The sequence below is a fragment of the Drosophila eugracilis genome, unplaced genomic scaffold (assembly GCF_018153835.1).
Source record: "Drosophila eugracilis isolate 14026-0451.02 unplaced genomic scaffold, ASM1815383v1 contig_90, whole genome shotgun sequence".
NCBI classification, from domain to species: domain Eukaryota; kingdom Metazoa; phylum Arthropoda; class Insecta; order Diptera; family Drosophilidae; genus Drosophila; species Drosophila eugracilis.
Window position 1 is genome coordinate 1,024,587 of NW_024573812.1, and position 22,200 is coordinate 1,046,786.

General features: G+C 40.2%; 2 protein-coding genes across 3 annotated transcripts in view; one reads left to right on the forward strand and one right to left on the reverse strand.

Moving 5' to 3' along the window:
- Positions 1-22,200, forward strand: part of LOC108106544 (myb-like protein AA) — a 56,913-nt gene that overhangs the window by 31,730 nt on the left and 2,983 nt on the right. The window contains exons 1-3 of one of the 2 annotated variants that reach the window (XM_017213700.2): positions 3,492-3,915; positions 6,000-6,123; positions 21,002-21,120. In XM_017213700.2, the coding sequence (XP_017069189.1) occupies positions 3,880-3,915; positions 6,000-6,123; positions 21,002-21,120 (279 nt within the window). In that variant the 5' untranslated portion in view covers positions 3,492-3,879. Of the gene's footprint in view, positions 1-3,491; positions 3,916-5,999; positions 6,124-21,001; positions 21,121-22,200 lie in introns of those variants that run through there. The other variant, XM_017213697.2, reaches the window with a different exon arrangement.
- LOC108106208 lies at positions 790-2,484 on the reverse strand. The gene has a single exon (XM_017213133.1). It carries the CDS (start codon positions 2,473-2,475, stop codon positions 790-792), a length of 1,686 nt encoding a protein of 561 aa, XP_017068622.1. The 5' UTR covers positions 2,476-2,484.

Here is a 22,200-nt window from a genome sequence, read left to right on the forward strand (position 1 = left end):
CCAAGTGGCTGTCATTGGTCGTCATCGGCAGGCGTCAGAAATCAGAAATCAGGCATCAGTCGTCGTCGTCCCACCACATCGAACATCGATACTGACAATGGCCCATTATCATCGGCGGATTACAAGGCTGGGCAAGGAGGAGGACAACAAAAGAGCGAGGAGCGAGGACTGCTCACGGTGCACAAATCGCCATTGTCTCGTCAAACAATGGGAATCACAAGGAGCAGTGGCACTTACCCATCCCCATTCACATTAACATCCATGTCCATGTTCATGTCCACGTCCAAGACCATGAATCGATTGTCAGTGGACCGCGCCCCCTTCTTGTGTTCCGCATCCTGTCCGGGAGCCATTGTCAATCAATGTTCAATCAACTGCTGCATTTTTGGCAACTTCCGCTGGAAGAAGTAGAGTAATGCCACCCAATTGACATACTTCTCATGCACTTGGAGAAAATATTGGTTTTAGGTACCAAAATATGTTTAATAAATAATTTTTTAGATTTTCCTTTATGATTTTTGAGTGAATCTTTATTCTTAGAGAGCACGTTAGAACTCAAAAATGCTACTACATAATCTCAAGATATTTAAGTTTAATTTTTTCCAAGTGTCCTGGCAACGGATGTCGCATGCGGGTCCTCATTCTGTTGCCTTATTGTGACCCTAATCGCTTTAAATTGTGATACACTTAGGGGTGGTTCCGCTTTATTGCGTGGGTGTTAACCGTTTTTATAGCCAGCCGGAACTATTGCCATTCCCGTGATTGTGATTGAGATTGAGAGTGAGCCCATTAGGCGAGCAGCTCGCCCAGGAAACAGATTCCGGCGAGGGCGTGTCCGCCGCCCAAGACCATGGCAGCCATCACAATATCCTCGAGTCGCAGTGGCTCGATAGTTTGTGTTTGAGTGGGAAAGAAGTGCAGGAAGCCAGCTCTAATGGCCAACTCGTGGACATCATCCACCAGTTTATTCTGCAAGCCAGTCTCAAACAGGCGTTGGATATGGTCATTGTAGTATTTTTCTAGAACCCAATTTTGTTTGATAACCTGAACGGCCCAGGTGTAACCCACTGGATTTGATAACTTCTTCATCCGTCGTCTTCGCAGGAATTTCTGCTGATATAGATAGAAATCCATTCTATCCTCCGAGTCCACATAGGCGTAACTTGGATCCAAGCCATCTCTTTTCTCCTGATGCAGGGACTCTTCTACCAGAAGGAATCTCTCCCTTAACTCCTTGGAACTTCCATAAACTGAACTTGGTCGAAGATTGTGAGTTTGCAGCAGTATACTGACATTGGCTGCCTTGAGGTCAGCCAAGTTTTCTATGGGTCTTTGGTATAGTTTGGTGGTCAACATCATGGATAACAGTGCCACATATAAATTGGATAAAATAAAACCAAAGGCAAAGAGCAGAAGAAGTAACATCAATTTGGTGACACTCGATGACTGCGGCAAAGATAGTTCGCGGTTCAGCAGTGTTTCCATGGCCAGCAGGAGGTACTGGCCCACATCCCATTCCTTGAAATGCCAGCGATGGAGCAACGAACCCATTACCCATATATAGACCACTATAGACCCAGTACCGATCCAAACGTACAAGTCAAATGGTCTGAAGAAATAGTAGAACTTCTCGATGGGGTTGCCAAATGGCGCCATTATAGCCACACGATTCAGCCGAACTGGCTGACTGGTGGCATATTTATAGGTCCTTATAAAGATACTGCCACAGGCATCGGTTTCATTATCTTTCACCATCTGCAAACATTCTGCCGTATTATAGCGTCGAAGTCCTGGAAAGGGTACAGCTTGAAAGGTGGCATTCAGATGATCGGCAAATATTTTGAATATCGTGATTATACTTCCTTTATAGCGATTTGGGGAGCCAGGTAGTTCATCTTTATCTACAAAGCAATGAGGTGGATCATTGGTCACTAAAACACGCACTGGATAACCCATTAGATTCCGATTATTTCTGTCCTTTATATATTCTTCTAAGTTTGTAGATATTATCTCCAAGTAAGGATAGGGCTTCATTGACCAAAGTTGTTCTTGCAAGTCATAAATTAGCACATAGGGAAAGCCTGCATCCCAGTAAGCTTTACCAATTTCCCAATAGCTGATCACCTTTTCAGAATCTCTACCTATAAGCATTATATTGTTGTATTGTCTATCTGTGAGATAGGATTTTATCACATCCACTGCTGCCAGATTAAAATCTAAATCCTTTTCAAGTTGCATTATAACAAGCACTGGTTCGTCGTGATACTTTTTAAGTTCTTCACTTATGTTGTTAAAAATCAACAATTTTGGTTGATTAATATCTAAATTTATTTCTTCAAAAGATTCTGCAGTAAAGCCAAAGTAGATGTGGGTTTTAATTTTTAGTTTCGTAGTCAATTGTTTAATGATTGTCTCAGGCTTAGCCAGAAGTAATCTCAAAAAGGTGGTTATGAGAATAACTTTAAGCAGCGACATCTTGGATGACTTATAAGCTAATGAAAGTAAAGAGTAAAGAAGTCACAGAAGAAAACTCGGTTGGTTAATTCAATTAACTAAGATAATTAGTTGGGCAAACTTATTACGGGCATTTAATTACGAACTTTGAAAGGCGTGAAATTGGTGTAATTAAGTCAGATCTAAGTGATTGAAATTCCCTCTTAAGGCACAGGGCAGGGAATGTTTTTTATCATTTAAAATAATAACAAATTCTTTTTTAAAAGTACTTTAAAATATATTTATATTCCTTAATAATTTTTTACTATCTACTTACAAATGTATGTTTTGTTTTTAATCTTAGTACATTAATAGAAATAAAACTATTAAATAAAAGAAATAAAAAGAATTTTCAATATAAAAATAATTTCCAAAATCGCATTATCAAAATCAAGCAGTTAACAGTGCTAACAGTTGGCCATAACTGCCGTTTAACAGCTGCCACTGCTTTAACAGTTCGAACTGCAACCAACAGGTTCGAGCAATAACAGCTGTTAGCTAACACAGCATGTTGCACGCTGCTCTCTAAGCAAATATCGCATGCAATAAATATCACAATGCAGCAGCAATGGCCGCGCTCACACACACACTTGTGCAAAGACTTTCACAGGGAGCAACAACAAATGCGCAAGTTTTCAAACTGCTTTCGATGTTGTTGCTGTTGCTGTTGGTGTTGCCGATGTTGCTGCTGCGCCAACTAATGTTGCTGCTAGCGGTGATGTTGCTGCTGCTGCTGCTGTTCATGTTGCTGCTAGCGTCGCTGCTGCTGGTGCTGCTTGTGTGGAAAGGAAGAAAAACACAAAGCCAAAAAATGTCGCACGTTTCGCTTCGGTTTAGTCTCGATAATTCAATCGCCCTGCCAAGACGTCCAACGTCTCGCTGCCGAAACGCCCGACATTTTAGCCAACATCGTCCCGTGCATTACGCGATTTACACAACCCCTAAATATATATAATATAAAAATTATATATATATATATATATAATAAACGTGCCCCCATCAAATTTTTAATAACATATTTTATATATTATTTGATTATTATTATTGCAATCGCAAAACGGAAGTACATCGCGTGTGTGTGTTAATTCGCGAGTGTGCACGTGTGTGCTTTGAGTGTTTCTTGGCCAGAAATGAGTTTCGATTTCATTTCGTTTTGAACGTAAAGAGAATATCACAGAGCAGAGGTTTAGCTATCGGTCAAGTGAGGCAGGCTATTTGGTGATTACATGGGGATTACAACGCCGAAACTGCCCAATGTCAACCATCACATCAATTAAGCAGCAGCACGTTATCACACAGCGACTACATCGACACCTCTGAGTTTTAGTTTACTGCTCTGTGCCGGCAGTAAATGGGTTAAAATTATGTACATTAATCGCCGAATGAATGTCGAATCAGTTAGAGAGACTGCTGTTTTTTATTGTGAGTATCAGTATTGCCAATGATCGATGGCCCGGCCAAGTGAAGGTGAAGTGGTATTATTAAATTATTATGCTTGCAGTTGTTTCCGAAACAGCACTTGGGGGGAGTACTTCAAAATTGAGGATATAACATGTTTTACAGTAACTAATATGAATAGTTAATCATATGAGTTAGGATTTGATGGGAGGAAGGAGTACTATATGCTTTAAGGAAGTTAATGTGTATTAACTTTTATTCTTGGTTACTCTTAGAAGAAGGCTTATAGAACTTTACCATAAGTTACTAGAAAAGCATTAACAATAACATTCAAAGCATTATGCATTCTTTATCAGTTCATAGAACCTCCTAGAACCATACCATTCTGTAGTTGCATCTCCTTCTCACGTTAAAATCAAATTAATTACCGATATGAGAAAGGCCCCTTAACTTTCCAGCGCCACCAGCTCTCATGTTACCCACTCGAATGGCAATACCCTCGAAATCTATAAAACAATAACAATCAAGGCCTCTTAAGAATAACCGCAGCCTCAATCATAACTATCGTTCTACAAATTAGCCAAGTTACAAAGAACTAAAGGCTGAAACACTTCCTCAATACACACACACAACTTAAACACACCCAACACCACCCACTAAAGGGGGGAAGGGGGAAACTTTAGCTGGTAGCTTCGAAATCTTATCAAGGCGCACGCTTTGTAATGCTATCGAGCACTTCCTCGCCTCGAATTTATGCCCTGGGTAACCTCGTTTCGATCCCCCGTAACCAATGTGCATGCTATATTTTCCCAAGCATTGATGCACAGAGAGAAAATGAAGGAACTAGAAAGTTATAACAACAAACCAAAAGTACGACATCTTAAAGTTCTTAAGCTAAAAGCTGAAACCACATTGCCTAAGAAGAGTTTTTAAACCATTAACCCCTTCAAGAAGATACCTTCTTTTCTCACAGTGCCTGTGAAGACGCTCAAGGTGGGTGGCGAAGAAGAGGCGGGCGTAGGAGGTTTGGAACTTGAGTAAAGTGAAGTGGTAGAAAAAGCCAAGGGTTGCGGGGCAAGCAAACGCATTATTTTGTAATTATCGACAGAGTTCTAATAAATAAACCGTAGCAAGGCCCCACACAAAAGCGTTGGGTTATTCTTTTTTTTTCTGGGTTGATGAAATTATGAATGGCGATAAGGTGTGGCATGTGTGAGAGCGAAGCCGAGAGGCAAAGATACCCACGAAATGATTGTAACTCTTTTCCATTCAGATTCTACAAACGAAAACAGAAAATCTAAAATAAATCTCGTGAAAAAAATTACTATAGAAAACAGGAAGATAGCAAAGACTGGAGTAAACAGAACGTAACTCAGCTATAAAGATATAAGTTTCCAAAGAGATAGTTGGCTCCATAAATCGTGTACTTTGGCAATAAAAAACTACGCAGAAAATGATCGAAATTACATGGTCAAAGTCCACTCGAAATTACTGTAAGCCCAGAAGCACCTGACTTCCATATATATATCGCAGCTAAATCTGGGTTCAATTTGATTTACAACCTGACCTGGCACAATATATATGGGGGGAGAGGGGAAAGGGGGACAAACACAAGCGCCGCCCGCTTGGCAAAACAATAAATTCATTAAATCAAAGGCGCGATTATTAATGAATGTAATAAAATACCAAAGAGACAACTAATCAAACATGATAAATTACCCAACAAAGGGGGCTTTTTTTCGGAGGGGTGGCGGTAGGTGAAAGAAGGTAAAGGCTACCGACATACGCCCATTCAGGGGCGTCGCATAAAAAGGGGGAGACCACTCAAAGATGGCAATAGAAGACAGAACAGGCAAACAAACAACAACATGAAATACTTTTGGGCCTTGTTTGTGTTTGTCGTGACAACGTGTAAACATTGGTATGCAATTTAGGTTTTGATATTTGTGAGTTTTTGTATCTGATAGATACTATTATTTGGGGCTCCATTGGGAGATAGCAGGGCGATAAGGTGGGCAACAAATGATAGACTCTTAAACTGGCAAAATTGTTCTTGAAGGCCATTTAAAGTTCCAGATTTTAAATCCCTGTTTTTCGCTCTCTTCCAGGTGGTGATTTCAGGTGCATTATGTACAGTAGAAGATTACGTAATAATGTCACAGTGTGCACACAACAAAGCCATATACCTAGCTGCGGAAGGAACAGTCTCAGTGACAGACACTTCACAGATACGTAAGTATTCCAATAAATTTACTACTTAACCCCCTCATGCCCCTAACACCTCAAGTGCCCCCCTCTACTGGCATTCCTCCTGTTCGGATGTATTTCTTTTTTTGTTTATTAACACGTCTGCAGGAAATGCCTTCACATTGCCATCTAATTTACAATTTCTACTCTTTCTTTTTTGGTTGTGCCCTCGAAAACCTTTCACAAAAATATATCCCGAAAACACAAAAATATTTCAACAATTTACAGTAGTTTGTAGCTGCTGTTTGTTTGCTTTCGATTTCCATGACAATAGAGAAGGGGTTGGTGGATGTGGGGGGTGGAGGCATTCCACTTGACTTGTCCAAAAGTCGGTAACAACAATAACAGAAAGTGCCACAATTGTTGAATATTTTCTTCTGCCTCAGTTATTAATAATGTTGCCAACTGTCATTCAAGCGCGTGACGAAATCTACTTGAGATGCTGTAACAGAGCATGGAATGTAAATGAAGTTTGGAAAGAAATAACTTTCGAGTTTTCTTTGAGTTATTATTAAGTACTAGGGGATTTTTTTTTTAATTTATTCGAAAGATTATGAATTGTAAGAAGTTTCTTGCATAATTTATATTTCCCTTAATGCTTTTCTAAGAGGGGAAGTATATAAGATACATCCCAAAAATTCGACTACCTTCATGTTGACCTACAACTAACTGAAAAATACATTTTCATATGCAACCTTTTTGTGGGGCATGCATAAAATGCGTAATTTATTGCAAAAACTGCCAACAAAACAGCTCGCTACTCGCAACAGAGAAAAAAGAAGAAAATCATAAAAATTTGCTACGCTTTGGGTCAACTTTCACTCGGCGCGCAACACCAACCTTTTTTTCGGCTTTGACCATGGCCAATTAGAGCCGCTGCAGCTGCTGCCTGGCTGCAAGGCAGGAGAAAAAAAATGAGATACAAGGACCAGCACGAGCTACGTACACAGCCTCGCACAGCAGGATAATAGGAAAAGAAAGGAAAGGACAATGGAGGTTCAGAAGAAGCGAGCAAAATGCTGGAAAATGCACAAACAACAGGTGCAAAACTGTATTTTGTTTGTTGCGAGTGCGCGTGAAAATTTCCAGCTGGCCAGGGTTAGGGACAGGGACCACTTAAGGCCTAATGTGCGAAAAGTTCCTTTGTCAATTTGCACGCCCTCTCACCGAGCGACCCTGGAAAACTTCATTCATTTGCATGGCTAAGCTCAGGTAGTCGAGGATTATCCCTAGTTCTTACCAAAACTAAGCTGCATTCGGGTTTAACCCACACTTGTTCGGCTGGGAAATTCCCCTACCGGCAGATTTACAGCGGTCAGCCAAATCCTTGGTTAGCTGGAAAAATTAGCTGGAAATGTGACCGAAAATAGGGGAAGGTATGACTGCTAATGAATCCTGACATCTCAATCAATTTTGGGGGAAGCATAAAGGAAAGAGGGAGGTGGAACTTTCACCACCCCAGAAAAAGAAAATAAAAACGTACACACACACACACTCAGGAAACCACAACATTTTCCCATTTTCCAAAACAGAAGCGGGCCACACGTCAATAAATCACACGATTTAATTTCAGACCAACAGAAGGCGAAAATTGTTGAGGTGGCTGTGTGGATGTGGATTGGGATGTGTTTTCTAGGACCGCAACTGCAACTAGGGACCATGGCCATAAAACATTTTATAGCTCATCATGTGCGGTCATAAATTTGAGAACGCAATCAGTTCTGGGCCCCGACTCCCCTATATATATACATATATATCAATATATATCCATGGGTTAGGGCTATATGTTCAGGGCGTTGCCCAATCAACACCTAACCCTTACCCCTGTCCACGGGATATCCATGTAACAAGTAACGAAACCGTTAATTTCTTGATCAAATGAATCCCAATCCCAGTCCCTGGCGGCCCTTTTAATTCTGGAACTCCTCTCTATAGACTCCGTATGAATATGAGTGGTCTTCTGGCAGTTTGGCCGCTTGTTTGCCTGGCAGTTCATTAAAAATGTTTAGCATTGTTAAGCATCGTTGAAGGCGGCAGCGCCGGTGATCAATCAGATATTCCGAAGATTCTGTATCTACGATTATCCAAATGTCTTTATAACGAGTGCGAGATGATCAGAAAAACAGCCTAGGTACTTTAGGAGTGTTCATTGATTTACCCAATAATATTCTTAAGCCTTTTTCTTTATGAAGAAAAACTTAGAATTGGAATATCTTTTACTTTTTTAATCACAGATATTGTGTAGTGGATATTACTATAAGTTGATGTATTTTTAATTGACAGATCCTTAAAATCAAAAAAAGATTCTATGATAATTTCCATCCATTCATCTTCTTGAGTGTTAAACTCACCTCTACCGAATACCTGCCTTAAACAAATTTGTAAATCCTTTTCCACCGATCTTTACCCACACAAACTTTAACCCTTTATGCCTAGACTTACTTTCTGTGTGACACGATCATGATCATGATCATACACACAACTTGTTCCCAAAGAAAATCCCTCAATGACTTTGCCGCCTGGCCCTGAGACCTAAACCCTAAGCCCTAAACCCTAAACCCTAAGCCCTGAAAACCCAGAGCCGCGACGAGACCCAGACGAGGAGGTGCTAATAATGTGGGAAATATTTAGCACCATCATTACAAACATCATTAAAATATAAATAGATGTGTTTAACATGAACACCCAAAAGGGAAAACCAAAGGGAAAAAGAGCGGCCGAAAACATGGAACAGAAAGTTCGACTTGGTCGAAAAGGAAATCATGGCCCAAACGAAAAATTCCAAGAAATAGCACATGTAGGGGGGTATGGGTATAGTCATTGAACCTATATAGCCGCCTGTCTCTACTTGCTTCGATCGCGCAGATTCATCAATTAACGCCCCTGAAGAAAGAGACAGGCGACCCATGAACAGAACGAGACAGATAGCCCCTTCATTTCGGTCCAAGACGTCAGCAAATAAATGCATTTCCGTTCGTTGGCCATAACAAACAAATTTCCAAGAGACGCCGACGACGACGACCACGATGAAGCTAAAGAAAATGTTGAAAAATTCCCAAACAGATTCGACTCGATATTCTGTTTTTCTTTTTTTTTTTTTTTTACCTACCGCGCGCCTAAAAAACAAGAAGAAGATGAGGGAAAAAAGGGGCTCAAACGGTTAAGAAAACATGGTCAACAACAAAGCCGAACAAGTGTACCGCTTGCCGATCGTCAGTTCGACAGTTTTTGGTCAATTGCTTCACTCGGAGTTGGGAGCTCGGAATTTTTGGTAACGAAAAGAGAGAGAGAGAGAGATAGAGAGAGAGAGGGAGATAGAGATATGTCAAAGGGTCTGCCTGCATTGATTTCCACTTAACGCTTCAAAACTCAAGTGGCCAGTCCAGTCCAGTCCAGTCTAGGCCACATACTATATACCATCTTTCTGGCCAAGTAAACTCTGCGCTTTCGTTCCTGGCTCTCTCTGTTTCAATATTATTGTTTCCCACAGTCAGTGGAAAATATTTAAGCGCCAATTTGATTGTAGTTTTTCTTGTCCCAGTAGTTTTTCCTCTTCATTTTTTCTTCCATTTCCATTTTTCTTTCTTGGCCCCGGTCAAGTGTCGCCCCCTTGAATTTGAATAACAATGCCGTTCGGCTCGTCTTCAAAGCTGGCTTTCTATCCCGAATTCGAACACTCCACCCCAGACTGTTAACCCGACTTCGATTTTGGTAATGAGCGATTGGATCGTTTGATCTTCAGTTGGCAGCAAGGAGCCGGGTTGTCAGCAATTACGCACTTGACGTAGAAAATCGGCCCTGACAATGGGAGCTGGCCAAGGAGCTGGGTTCAATAGGTTTTGGGGGCTAGTCAGTCGATCCGATCGATCCCCGGGAAATCAAAAAGTTCTTGGAATCTGTTATTGTCTAGCGTGGGAATATAGCTGTGACCATAGCGACATCGTTTTTGAGGTGAGAAAGTTGGTTAAGTCAGAAATGAATGGACCTGCTTTGGGAAGGAAGAGCAGCTATCAGCTTAGGGCTGCAAAGAATCTGGCAATCACAACGAGATTTCGCATTATTTAGATTTTCTTTTTCAACCCAACAAAAAGTTTTTATCCTATCTTAATCCTTGTTTTTGAGATAAACATGCAACCGAATCATGTTCTAATCAATAAAAACCCACCACATGCCGCATAGCTGGCCCGATTATCGGTGAGATAATGGAGTCCAGACCCATCTCAGACTCATAACTATAGCACACTCCATGCCGAACACACCGGCACACCGTTAAATTGTGCATTTTATGAGCCCAAAAACCAAATCCAAAGCCAGAACTGAAAAGCCATTAAAGAAATGCCGCGGATAAAACAAAACGCCGCCGTTCACCGATCAGCCGATCACCCGATCGCTATTCCATGATCAGTGGGGCAATAAATTCATCAAACAAATATCGCTAGGCCTGCTGCTGCTGATCGACAGGAATATTAAAAACCACAAAACTATAATCAGGGCATTATGATCAGCGCCGATCGTCTGTGGGTCCAGGAAACATATCAATCTCCCAGAGCCACCGTTGTGGCCTTTTTTGGTTTTTTTTTTGTGGTGGTGGTGCAGCCATTAACTGCCTGCAGACGACCTAATGGACAAGATCTTTCGTCACTCCCAGAAAGGAATTTACCTTTTTGTGTTTTTTTCTGTTGTTGTTCTGCCGCAACAAAGATCGATCGATAGATCTTTCGAACTGATCTGCTGTCGCCGATGTGTGGTTGATCCCTAAATACCCTTTAAATTGAACTTAATTCCAGCGCACACCGCATTTATCATCATTTATATCGGCGGGCCCTTCCGCTTTTTACTCGGAGGAGTTAACCAGGTCCCTGAGTGCTGAGATAGGCTATCTGGCGGGATGTGTAATGGAAGTGAAGGATCAGGCATCTGTTGTTAGGGAAATGGATGGAATAGGATGTTGGTCCTTAAAGGAATAAAAAACAAATTTATATCAAGGCGCCACAGAGAAAATTCCTGACTAAATTTAAACAGGATTCATATGAGTTGATGGGTTAGGTTTAGATAAGAATGTTACATTAAAACATATTTTCAAGGAATAAACATACGCTTAAGGATCAGGAATAAGTATCTATTAACTCAAATCTAAAATAAAAACGCTATAAAGTTTATCCCCCAAAGGGGTTTCCATCTCATATTTAGTCTAAACAAGTTTATTTATAGAAACCCTTCAGTTTCTATTGCATGATTCATGTCCATCCCTCAATCGATAATCTCGAGTGTCTGTTCAATTGATTTAGCCTAATTTATTTTAAGCATTTCCCAGAACAAAACGTTCCGTGTCATTGGGCAGGAAATGTCGCAAGCTCTCGAGGCTTTGGGGCAAAAATAAATAAATTGTGGTCAAAGCCAAGACATCTGTCAGTTGATCATTGCGGCAGAACGGAAATGCATTCATTTGTCAGTTGGCTTGTGCCTGCGAAATAAATCAATTCACTTGGCCATTTCGATTGGGGCTTCTTCTCCGAAATGCTTTCCCCTCTCCATTGCCGTGGCTGGCACTTTCCAATTACGTAAAGTCTTTAAAGAGTTAAGGGTTTTTCTGGATCGCGTGCAGCTATGCAAATTCAGCTTGGTCCTGCAGTCGGAATCGAATCGAGTCTCACTACCGTTTAATGAGCTTGTGATGGTAATGTTAGTGGCTCACTTTGCATGACTCAAACTCGAACTTCAAACGGCCGTGTTCCAACGTTTTTTTTTTTTTGGGCATGCAAATGGGTCTTTTAATCATAAAAAAATAAGAAGAAGGAAAACCTGTGTATTTTTGGGCAGTTGTTAATGGCAGGAGGAGTTGGCTTGCGTGTCTCTGGCCTTTTCCCCATCGACACGCAATCCCCCAGAAAGCAGCCCCCTAACCCGGCTATCCATTTAATTCAAGTATCTGTTAGATGACAATGCGTGCCTGCCGACACCTTGCCAACTACATTTGTAGTGCTGGTAATTGTCGATTGCGGGGGCAAATTGTTATTCGATTGGCACATAATCTACCTACCCACTGACGTAACCATGAACTTGGCTGGCTTTGGCTGGCAACATCAGGGGTCTAGACCACACTCAGACATTTTAGTCCGAAATGGCCAAATGGGCCACTAAAAACATAAAACCTTTAATAGAGTTATCCTGGTGCCGATCAGGCGGCACATAAAAATGTTCGCTTATCTGCTTATTAAAGGGTCGCAGTGCCGCAAAACAGGATTCGGCCAGCATTTTGGCCACATAAACCAAAATTAAGACTAAAGCGGAAAGGGTTTTTGGCCATTGACCTGCAGTTCTGGGCCAGAGATTAGCGCAAATTATGAAATGAGTAGGAAGCGCCATTAAGACAGAAAATCTCAAAAAAGAAGCAGGAGAATGGAGAAGATCTCAAATGAAGATGAGAGGAGTCGAAAGATTGAAGAAATTGGCAAGCTAAAAGATTCTTAGATACTTCGCGGAAAACTTTTCGCCTTCGAAGGTAACAAATATTCACAAAATATATAAAAAATATATTTTAAAAGATATTCATTAAGCAAATTCTTGTCAAGGAAGCAATAAAGTACCTACATTTCTTTTCAAATTCAAAGCAAATATATTGATTTCCTTTCAAATCTCTTTAATCAAAGATTTCCCAGAAAGGGGCTACAATGTAACGCGATTTTCTCTGTTAATTCATGGCTCCAAACATTAATAAAACAAAACCTATTAGCAAAATATTTATAAAAACTAAAGAAACAAAACCCCCAAATAGACAGCCAAAGGTAAAATTTCTCAAACAATTTTCCCATAGCTAAAGTTACATGCTTTTCACGAGAAAACATGAAAACAGAGCCCCAGTATCAACAGCTTTCTTAGAGCCTTATTACAGATTTGTTTTTCCAGCGAATCAATTTGCAAAAAATCCACAGGAAGGTGTGTAAACCAACAAATAATTTAAAAAGAGTTGCGATCCCACATCTTTAACGAGCCCCTTACACCTGAGGCCTTAATTAAGTCCTGGCCTGGAAAGTACTGCCACGGATCCCGGGAAAATAAAACAAACAAAATGTTAAAGTCGAAATAATGACGCGCGAAGAAACAATAAAACAAAGGGCACTGAGGGACATGAAAACTGAAATAATGTTGGCTGGCAAAAATGACAGACAATAAAAGTGGGCTTCTCTAGCCAGGCTAAAATCCAGCTGGCCGCACTTGGCACCTTTTTGGCCCGATCCTGTTGGCCACACAGCGTCAAATGGCCAGCCGGGCGGACAAGGACATGACGTTTTTATTACGCTCAGCGTCTGACTTTTGCTTAAGGCCAAAAATACAGAAAAAACTACAAGAAAAGAGAGGACCTGAAAGACAGACGGCGCCCTGCCGAGTAACCCGTGACCACGTTTACATAGATCTCCTCCGTTCTGGCCCTAAACTTTTGTTTTACAACCCATGGGCTAAATGGCAACAGTGTAAATCAAAAGGTGTTATCCTTGGCGCTGAGGGGGCTTCAGGGTGCTAGAATTGAACATTGCCCAGTACAATTTCCAGTTCCAGGTTTCCCTTTTTGCCCGTTTTGGTAATTTCAGCTAATTAATGGCATCATTATAGGCCAACGTATCCCTCAGACATGTTAATAGTGCGCTCTGTTTACCTTTGCGCCGTTCGAAAGGATAATTATCTTGTAAGTGGTCCAGGCACGCCCATCCATTTGGATCCCTTAGCCAGGGGTAAACAGTTTTGCATGATCCAGGAATATTTGGGTGGTCCCACTTGAGTGTCTAGCCTACAGTTTCAAGAGATTGAAGAAGGTTTCTAGTTAAAAAGAAACTATACGAGTATGGTTTTGGGAATTATCATCTAATATGAGATATTTTTTGTATTAATAAACTCAAACCCCGAGATATATCTCATAAATTCAACCAACAAAAATGAATTTCCTTTTAAAAAAGCTACCCACCACATAAATTCCCCAACTTATGCTATCAAAGCCTTTCAATAAAGTCCCAAAAATATACCTTTTAGTGCTGACACAAACCCAGTTACCAGGCCATAAAATCCACCAATTGATTGGTAATGTCTTTCCATTTTGTTAAGCAATTAGAATACCATTTCAGGTACCCAAAGATAAGGAACCTTCAGTTTTGAGTACATAATTAAAAGTGCATAAATTTTGCCACTCTAAATTCGAACAATAAATTTTGCACCACCCCGAAGTGAGCGGAAATTCAATTACAAACAAAAAAAAAACAACTTCATTGCAAGACAAATTTTGGGTGGGGAGGGAAAATAATATGGGATATTTATGGAGCTGTGCCGAAAATCACCCCATACATAACCATAAAGCCGGCTTTATCTGTTGTTAACCCATTAGTTGACAAATTTTTCGCCAGTACAACTCCCACGTAGCACTTCCTGGAGAATTACGATCATTGGCCAATCGATGGATATTAACACCTGTCTGCATAAATCAAGCGGCAACTATATCTTAATTTATGATGACGTAATCAATGCTTCTGCATCTATCTTGGCCATAACTCAGATCGTTTGCGTGTCTCTCTGTGTGTGTGTGTGTGTGGTTCCAAATGTTAATGGTAAAATTGGGAAAAATAGAAAAATAATCAAAAATTGTTAAGAAAAAAAGACGAAAAATAATGAAACAATTCAAATTGTCACAATAATTCAGCGAGTTATGCTCAAAAGGAAGCCAGCAAAATTTTAGTGTTTACTGGCGGCTGTTGCAACTACAAATGCAATTGCAACTGCAACTGCAACTTCAGCGGTCGAGTGTTAACGTTAACCCATTAAATGGGATACCGAAAAGCGTAAACAAGTGACGGAGACTGCAGCCGTCGGCAAAATTTATGTGACCGGGTTGACAATTTTTCCAGGCACACGAGTATATTTTCGGGTGGTTTCTTTTTTAATGTTTCTCTTTTTTTCTCTTCATTTTTTATTTTACATTTTTTTGGTAGACCTGCTGTTGGCGCATTAGCGGGGCCATTTCAAGTTGGCTAACACGCAGTTTAAACGGCTTGTAAGTGACCACGTTTGCACTTAATTAATAAAGTCCGCAAATCCGTGGCACTATGGCTGTTGACTTTGTTGCCATGTTGCAACTTCGAATTTGAGTTGATTTGAGTTTTTCGGGTTGCCCGCGTCCTTGCTTAGATAACATTGCAATTAGTGTTGCTCGATCCAGTACATATCTACATATATATATTCTTGTGTTTATTTTAATAAATTGCCATCGAGTCGGGTCAGTTTAACTTAATTAAATGCCAGTTTCAATTTATTTTCCATTTACTCTCCCGGAGTCACCCTGCCTCCATGACTGCCTTCTTGCCACAATGAAAGCGAAACCGCAGTAATAACAACAACAATATCTTGCCGGCAAGTAAATAAACAAAAGCGGGCTGTGGAAAAAAATTACACAAAAAAAATGAGGAAAATATATTGCCTCTCTGGCTGATGGAACTATCAATGTAATTTAACATTCATTCGCCGCCAGCAGCAATTAACTGTAAATAACATGCGGAGCGGTCTGCGTGTGTGGTCTGCGCAAAAAAAGAGTAAAGAGTAAATAAATAAATAAAATACCACTTTCAATATCGAGACTACAAAAGGCGGCTTTTTATTATTGCCCTTGTCATCGATATTGTCCGCAGGCCATTCGATTGATAAATGTTTTTGCATATATATCGATATCAGCAGCAGGAGGCCACTGAAATAACAGTATAATCCGTAATGAGTAACTTTATAGTTTAAAAAGTTCATATTGTGAGTCACCTGCTTGCGACAGACAGCAAATTGATTGAATTTCCATCAATAAATTGAATTAATTACTAGCTTAAAATGACGTGTTCCTCAAGGAAATGACAAATCCATTACGATCACGTAAATCTCTAAACATTTAAAGTCTCTTAACTCACTTTTCTCAGAACAACTATACAAGTTTGCACTTTAAACAAAACGAAAAAAGCAAAAACTGGAGCAACATCGAAAGCTTTTACATTTTATGGCTATTTTAATCAAATTCAACAGAAATTCTTTAAATGGTTTCGCTTATAAATTGTTATCTCGAATATTTTCTATAATTTTAATTGCTTTTTCTTGATTTTGTGGACCACAAAATTCAATCAGAGCAACATAAATTATAACCAAATAAAATCCGGTGTCGAGTCCACAGTATGTGACCCAGAAATGGGCTGTCTTGACTCCAATAAAAGAGATTTTCCTTCACGATAGCTTTTCCAGGGGGAAGCCACCCACATAAAGAGCAAAGAGAGTGCTCTTTTCTCACACCTCTTAGCTCTTAAATGCACTGAAAAAAAACTTCTATGTTAAGAAATGTTGAAAATATATGAAGTTTGAATAATATAAAATGATGATGTAGAAATCAGAATATAGATTTTTTTCCAGGAAAAAAACTTTATCACTTTCCTAGTTTCCTCTCAGTGTATTTTCAAGTTTTGTGGGGGCGACAAATCGTGCGCTAATTAACTCATTGACACTGTGGCCTCTGCTCTCCCCGTTGTCCCTGATGCACTGCAACCCATTCCCGGGGGGCAACGATTCGAGTGGCGTCAGTGAAAGAATCGTGCGTAAAACTTGAGTACGCTCCACATTAAATGGCGCTAATTTCGTGGCATTCGAGCTGCCTTTGGTGCTGGTCGATGGTCAGTGGTCAGTGGTCGGTGGTTTATAATGCAATGGAAATAGAAATGGAACTGGAGCTGATGATGGAGCTGGGAGTCTGAGGTCTCTGTGCTCTTCAGGGCGTGCCAATGCAATTAGCATTAGTGCAGTTAGCGGTGGGGAGGGGCCAGAGAAAAAAGTGGAGGTCGAAACTGATAAATGGCTGCAGCCAAGTTGAGGTTTATTTTCCTTTTGCCCAGGCCCAGGGCAGTTTGTTTGCCGCTCTCCGCTTACAAAACAAACCGAAATGCCAGCCGCGGCACCAGGCGAGCAAATAAAACGGTTTCTTCCAGGAAACGTGACAAAAACGTCAATAACTGCAGGCCCTCTCTATACGCGTATACTATACCCATACACCATATACAACCATATACCATAAACCATATATAGTGGCTGCAACTACGGCGATTCCGATGACGATGCCAATGCCAATAACAACAACAGCCAATACTAAAACCAAAAACCAATACCGATGATGGCCATGACCACTAGTTGCAGCACATGTGACAAATCGCAGTTGTTTGTTGACTTTGCTGCATATGCAAAATGCAAAATGCAAAATGCGAAATGCAATTACTTAGGGCCGAGTGTAATCTAAGACGCTTCACCCAGGGTCCCGGTCCCAAGTCAAGACCCCAGACTCCAGAACCCAGTACTCAGTGTACTCAGAGGGTAACCAACTGCAATCGTCAGCGTAAAAGTTCCGGGAATGGAGCCTTCGAAGTGAATGCCTCAGACGACATTCCAGGAACTATTGCAACCTATAGGGGCAATGTTCTTGGGGGCAGTTACGGTCAAAAGCCAAGGATAACTTTGGGTTTTAAATGGAGAAAGAATTTCTGTGGGTTATCTTTCAAATAAAGGGATTGTTAAACATAATGAAATCTGATCTTAAAAACCAATAAATAAAAGTAGAAATTGCATTTCCTGTCATATGTTTGCTTTTACTTAAAGCTGAAAACTTTAACTCTCCTTCTTAAATCATAAGTCGCCATGGAATTCTTATCCGCATCACTATAGTGAAAGTAAAATCTGGAAAGTAAAATCAAATATGTTTAGACTCGATAAATATGCCAGGGAAATGGCTCTTGATTATCATAGAGATCGATAAGCTGCGATTTATGTTTATCGAATGGTGGATAAATGAGAGTTGGCAACGCCCACCGATCTTTGGTTTACTGCTCCACACAGATCCCATAACTCAAATCGAAAATGGAGGCCGAAAGAGATGATCATGCTGATGGAATGACAAAATGATTGGACAGATGGAAAAGCCATGTGAGATGGTGTTGGCCATAACCATATGTTCACGGATAGATCGTAAAATCTTTTTTCTGTACATGTGCCGCAATTACGAGGCATTTTGACGCCCCAGCTCGTTGTCAAGATATTTGATTTTTTTTCTTGTTTTTGTTTTTATTTTGATTCGTTTTTTTCCGAATTTGTATTTTGGATTTTGTTCATGCTGTGCAGTTTAGCATTTTATGATTTTTTAATTTTATGTTGATGAAGCTCATTGCTTGCATATTTGATTAGCGTTTTAGGTTGTAGTTTTCTGATTGTGTTTTTTATGGTTTGTTTGCTTGTTGGCCGCGTTCTTTGTTTTCCTGATTATTCCAGCATAATACGGCCTGTGATTCGCTTAGTTTCCGAGGCTTCCCTCCGAGTGTGTCATTTGTTACATTTTCAGGTTTTGACATTATATATCAAGATCTTTGTTTTTACGGCCAACGAAATAAAGCTGTGCACAGCTGGTGGCCCAAGCCCATATAAATTGGCTTATTTATAAATCCAATAAATACCAGCTGTATATTATTAAATGTTGTTATGATATACAAACCTTAAAACTAATTAGTAAGCTTCGAAAATTCGCAATTCAGCCGTCCAGTATGAAATTCTTATCACTTGTTTATGATTTTTTGCCAGTTAATGACGCAAATTCTGTGACGTTGCAGCCTTCAGTTAGTGACAATTAAATTATGGCCAGCAAGCCGCTATCGTTCAACGCCATAAATACCCATAAATAAGAACCACTAGCCCGCTCGAAACTCTATATCCATCGGTTAATTTCTGAAACAAATCACGCCCCCACATCGAGACCTATCGATAGCATCTTAGAACGCCTTTTCTTTTGGCTTTATTTTGCCATATTTATGCTGATGCATTTCCCAGTTCTCAATAGCCCTGCCCAAAACTAAACTAATCGAAACGAAACGAGTCGAGACGAGCATTCCACTCACCATGACTAATAACTTAATTAGAAACTCGGGAGAAGACCGAGATTTTGATGTTAAAATCTTAATAACTTGCGGCAAAAATGCGACCCGATCGAAGCTTTTTATTGAGTGAAAAACAAACCCGTAGCGAAGATCTCTAAAATATCCAAAAAGATCGAAGCCCATAAAAATTCCAAAGCCTAAAATGCATTTGATGGCCTTTTCTTCCAGGGGAGTGTGAGTGTGTGTCGTGAAAATAAAAATAAACATTTGGCTTTTCTAGTTTTGGGTTTTGTTTTCTTTTAGTATAAAGACTGAGGTTAGATGTTAGGAACTGTGGTGGCACTTTCAATGTCAAAGTCATTGGCAGTTCAACGGTAAGGAATCTTGGGTCATCTAATGGATTACCCAGGCCACAGAGACCGCAACAAGATTACCGTTGTTCATCTGGATGGACTTGCACTTCCTGCTCGGCTGGGAAATCAAGTAGGCAAATATGGCACAAAGTTGACAACGCTTTCGGAGGGGACTGAAAATAAAGGAGACTGAAACTGAGACATTAAGTGGCAGTTCACTGAGAAAAAAGTCCCGGAATAGAGTTTGTAAGGAGAATAAGATTTACTTTCTGTAATCGTAAATGTGTAAACTGGATTAGACATTTGATTTTTGGCTATAAGTTTATCTATAATGTATAAGATATTAAATCCCTTATTTAAGGATCAAATAACTTGACTTTAGTCAAAGTTTTTTCTTCCAGTTAAGCACCAAGAAGTGCGCACTCACAAGTGCTGGCTGGCAAAGGGTGCTCCACTCGGGGTTTGTGTCACCAAACTAATGAAATCAATAAGCTAGACGAGGACGGCCGGGCCGTGAATCACAAGAATCAGAAGAATAACAACAAAAGGGAGCTTCCTGGGGGCAAGAGGCACAAGTGGCTGCCACCGGCGGCCAAAGGTGTGAAGCACAGAGTCACTCAAGCCCTCAGTTCGCCTCGGCTCGGCTTATGAAATATGAGAGCTAAGAGCTAAGAGCTGAGATCCCAGAACCGAGAACTGAGAACCCAGACCGAGACCAAGAACGGCGACTCTTGCCAAGAATTTGTGTGCATAAATTTAATTACTGGCAGAACGGCAGAATGGCAGACGACTGAGACCGGGGCTGAACCCAGTCACCTATCAATCTAACTCGAGTGGCTTTTCTCCTCGTGTTGCCTTTTTCTTTGGCTTTTCAAGTGCTTTACTTATTAGTGACTTTTGTGGCCACATCCCTTCTCCTGTTCTCCTCCACCCCGCTGAAGTTCAATAGCCTGTCGAGGCCAGATACAGATACAGATACAGTATCTGAAATACTCAATGAACAGGGGCAGATGCCCTACCAGATACATCTGCTGATGCAACATTGTCGGTTTATAATTAGCGGAGAGAGCATGCGCGCACCTTGGCTACTTGACTTTTCTAAGGTTTAATGCATTTTCCGACTATTTTGGGAAATTGTTTTGGTTTTTGATTGAAATGATAGGAAAGAATTAAAGAGGTTTTGCCCTCTATTCTATTGAAAGAAAATATCTAATACCGTTTCAAGGATCTTTCTTATTTCTTTAACTTATTTAAGAAGCTCTAAAAACCCATAACTTAATAATGAAAATCTTTGACAACCACCCATCACTATCTACTTTCATAAAGTAATATCCGCTAAGGCACGTGTTTCGCTTAAGGTCAAAGTTCTAGTCTTACACATACTTTTATCTATAATGTTAATGATAATCCCCTGCCCCCACTGATTTCTACCTTCCGTTTTGGCACGCTTAATCACTTCGATGAGAAAAGAGCCATGTTTGCCTTTAATTAAAAATGTTTTTGCCCGCCAAATATTTACATCAATTAAAAGCGCCCGCCAAGCTGATTAACTAATGGAATTAATTTCATTTTTTTCTTTATTTTATTTTTCAGAAAATATAACGATAGTCGGCTTCCCGGATTATCTGAACAACGAATTCAAAATAGCACTGTTCGCAAAAGAAACTCAAAGATATTTGTGTTTCAACGACAATTGGAGATTAGTTGGCATGGTGAGTATTGACCTTAACTTAGGATTGCTTCTTCTCCATTGAAGAAAATGATTCACAGAGCAACTTGATAGATAAAAGACAACGCCAAGATGAAAGGGAATTTCCACACACAATTTGTTTATGGATAGATAAAGTTTATGGCATCTTGTGCAAGCAAATTGCTGGCCATAGCCATAATTATATGCTTGACAATATTTGTTTTGCCGGCATATAGATGCTGATATATAGCCAAGGCCCAGTGCAGCGATTTTGATTGCATTCGTACTCGTACTCGTACTTGACAAAATACAATGCGCCAAGTGTAGACAACACACACTTTTTTTTATTCCGTATATCCTCGGTTTTTTTTTTTTTGTATTTTATGCAAACTAACTGTACAAACACTGTAATTTATGACATGTTCCACATAATGGTTTTATGCAAACGATCGCTTATACGACAATAACAATATTATAGCAAACTGGCTAAATTGTCAGCCACAATGGGTGAAAACCCGTTTGCGGTTGCACCAAATCTGTCAGCGAGCTGAACAAAATATTTATTACAATATTTTTGTAATTTGTAATTCGAAAATGCGAACAATTTCATATGCAATTACGGACAAATGTGGGCCAGATTTTTAGGTAGATTTTTTTCATAGATACGTTTACGCGGCGTATGCGTGATATCGCATTGAGCAGTGAATTGCAACTGTTTCGGGACTCCGGGACTCGAAGGAAATTGAAAATCAAATTTTCGAGACATTGTAACAGTTTTTACTAGGCCCCGGGTTTCAATGTCAGACGTTAGAAGTGCAGGCACTCGAGAGCTGAGATTTGCCATCATAAAAGTCAAACAAACTCGTTTATGCCAGTTAGATATGTCTAATCAATCAAACGAATGACGCGGCACTTAATTACCGCTGTTATGATGTGGTAATGGCAAAAACATTTCAATGTCCTTTTCGCCACTCGCCAGTTACAGTTAAGTTAGTTAGCTAAACCGCACTCGAGCTCTAGACAAACAATAGAACCCCCATAAGGTCACTTGTCATTCTATTTCTATTGCTTTCGATTATGACCGCAAAATCCATGTTGAATT

What these genes read in the sequence shown, in the direction of transcription:
- LOC108106208 (XM_017213133.1), bottom strand. Translation starts at nt 2,475, where the DNA reads ATGTCGCTGCTTAAAGTTATTCTCATAACCACCTTTTTGAGATTACTT.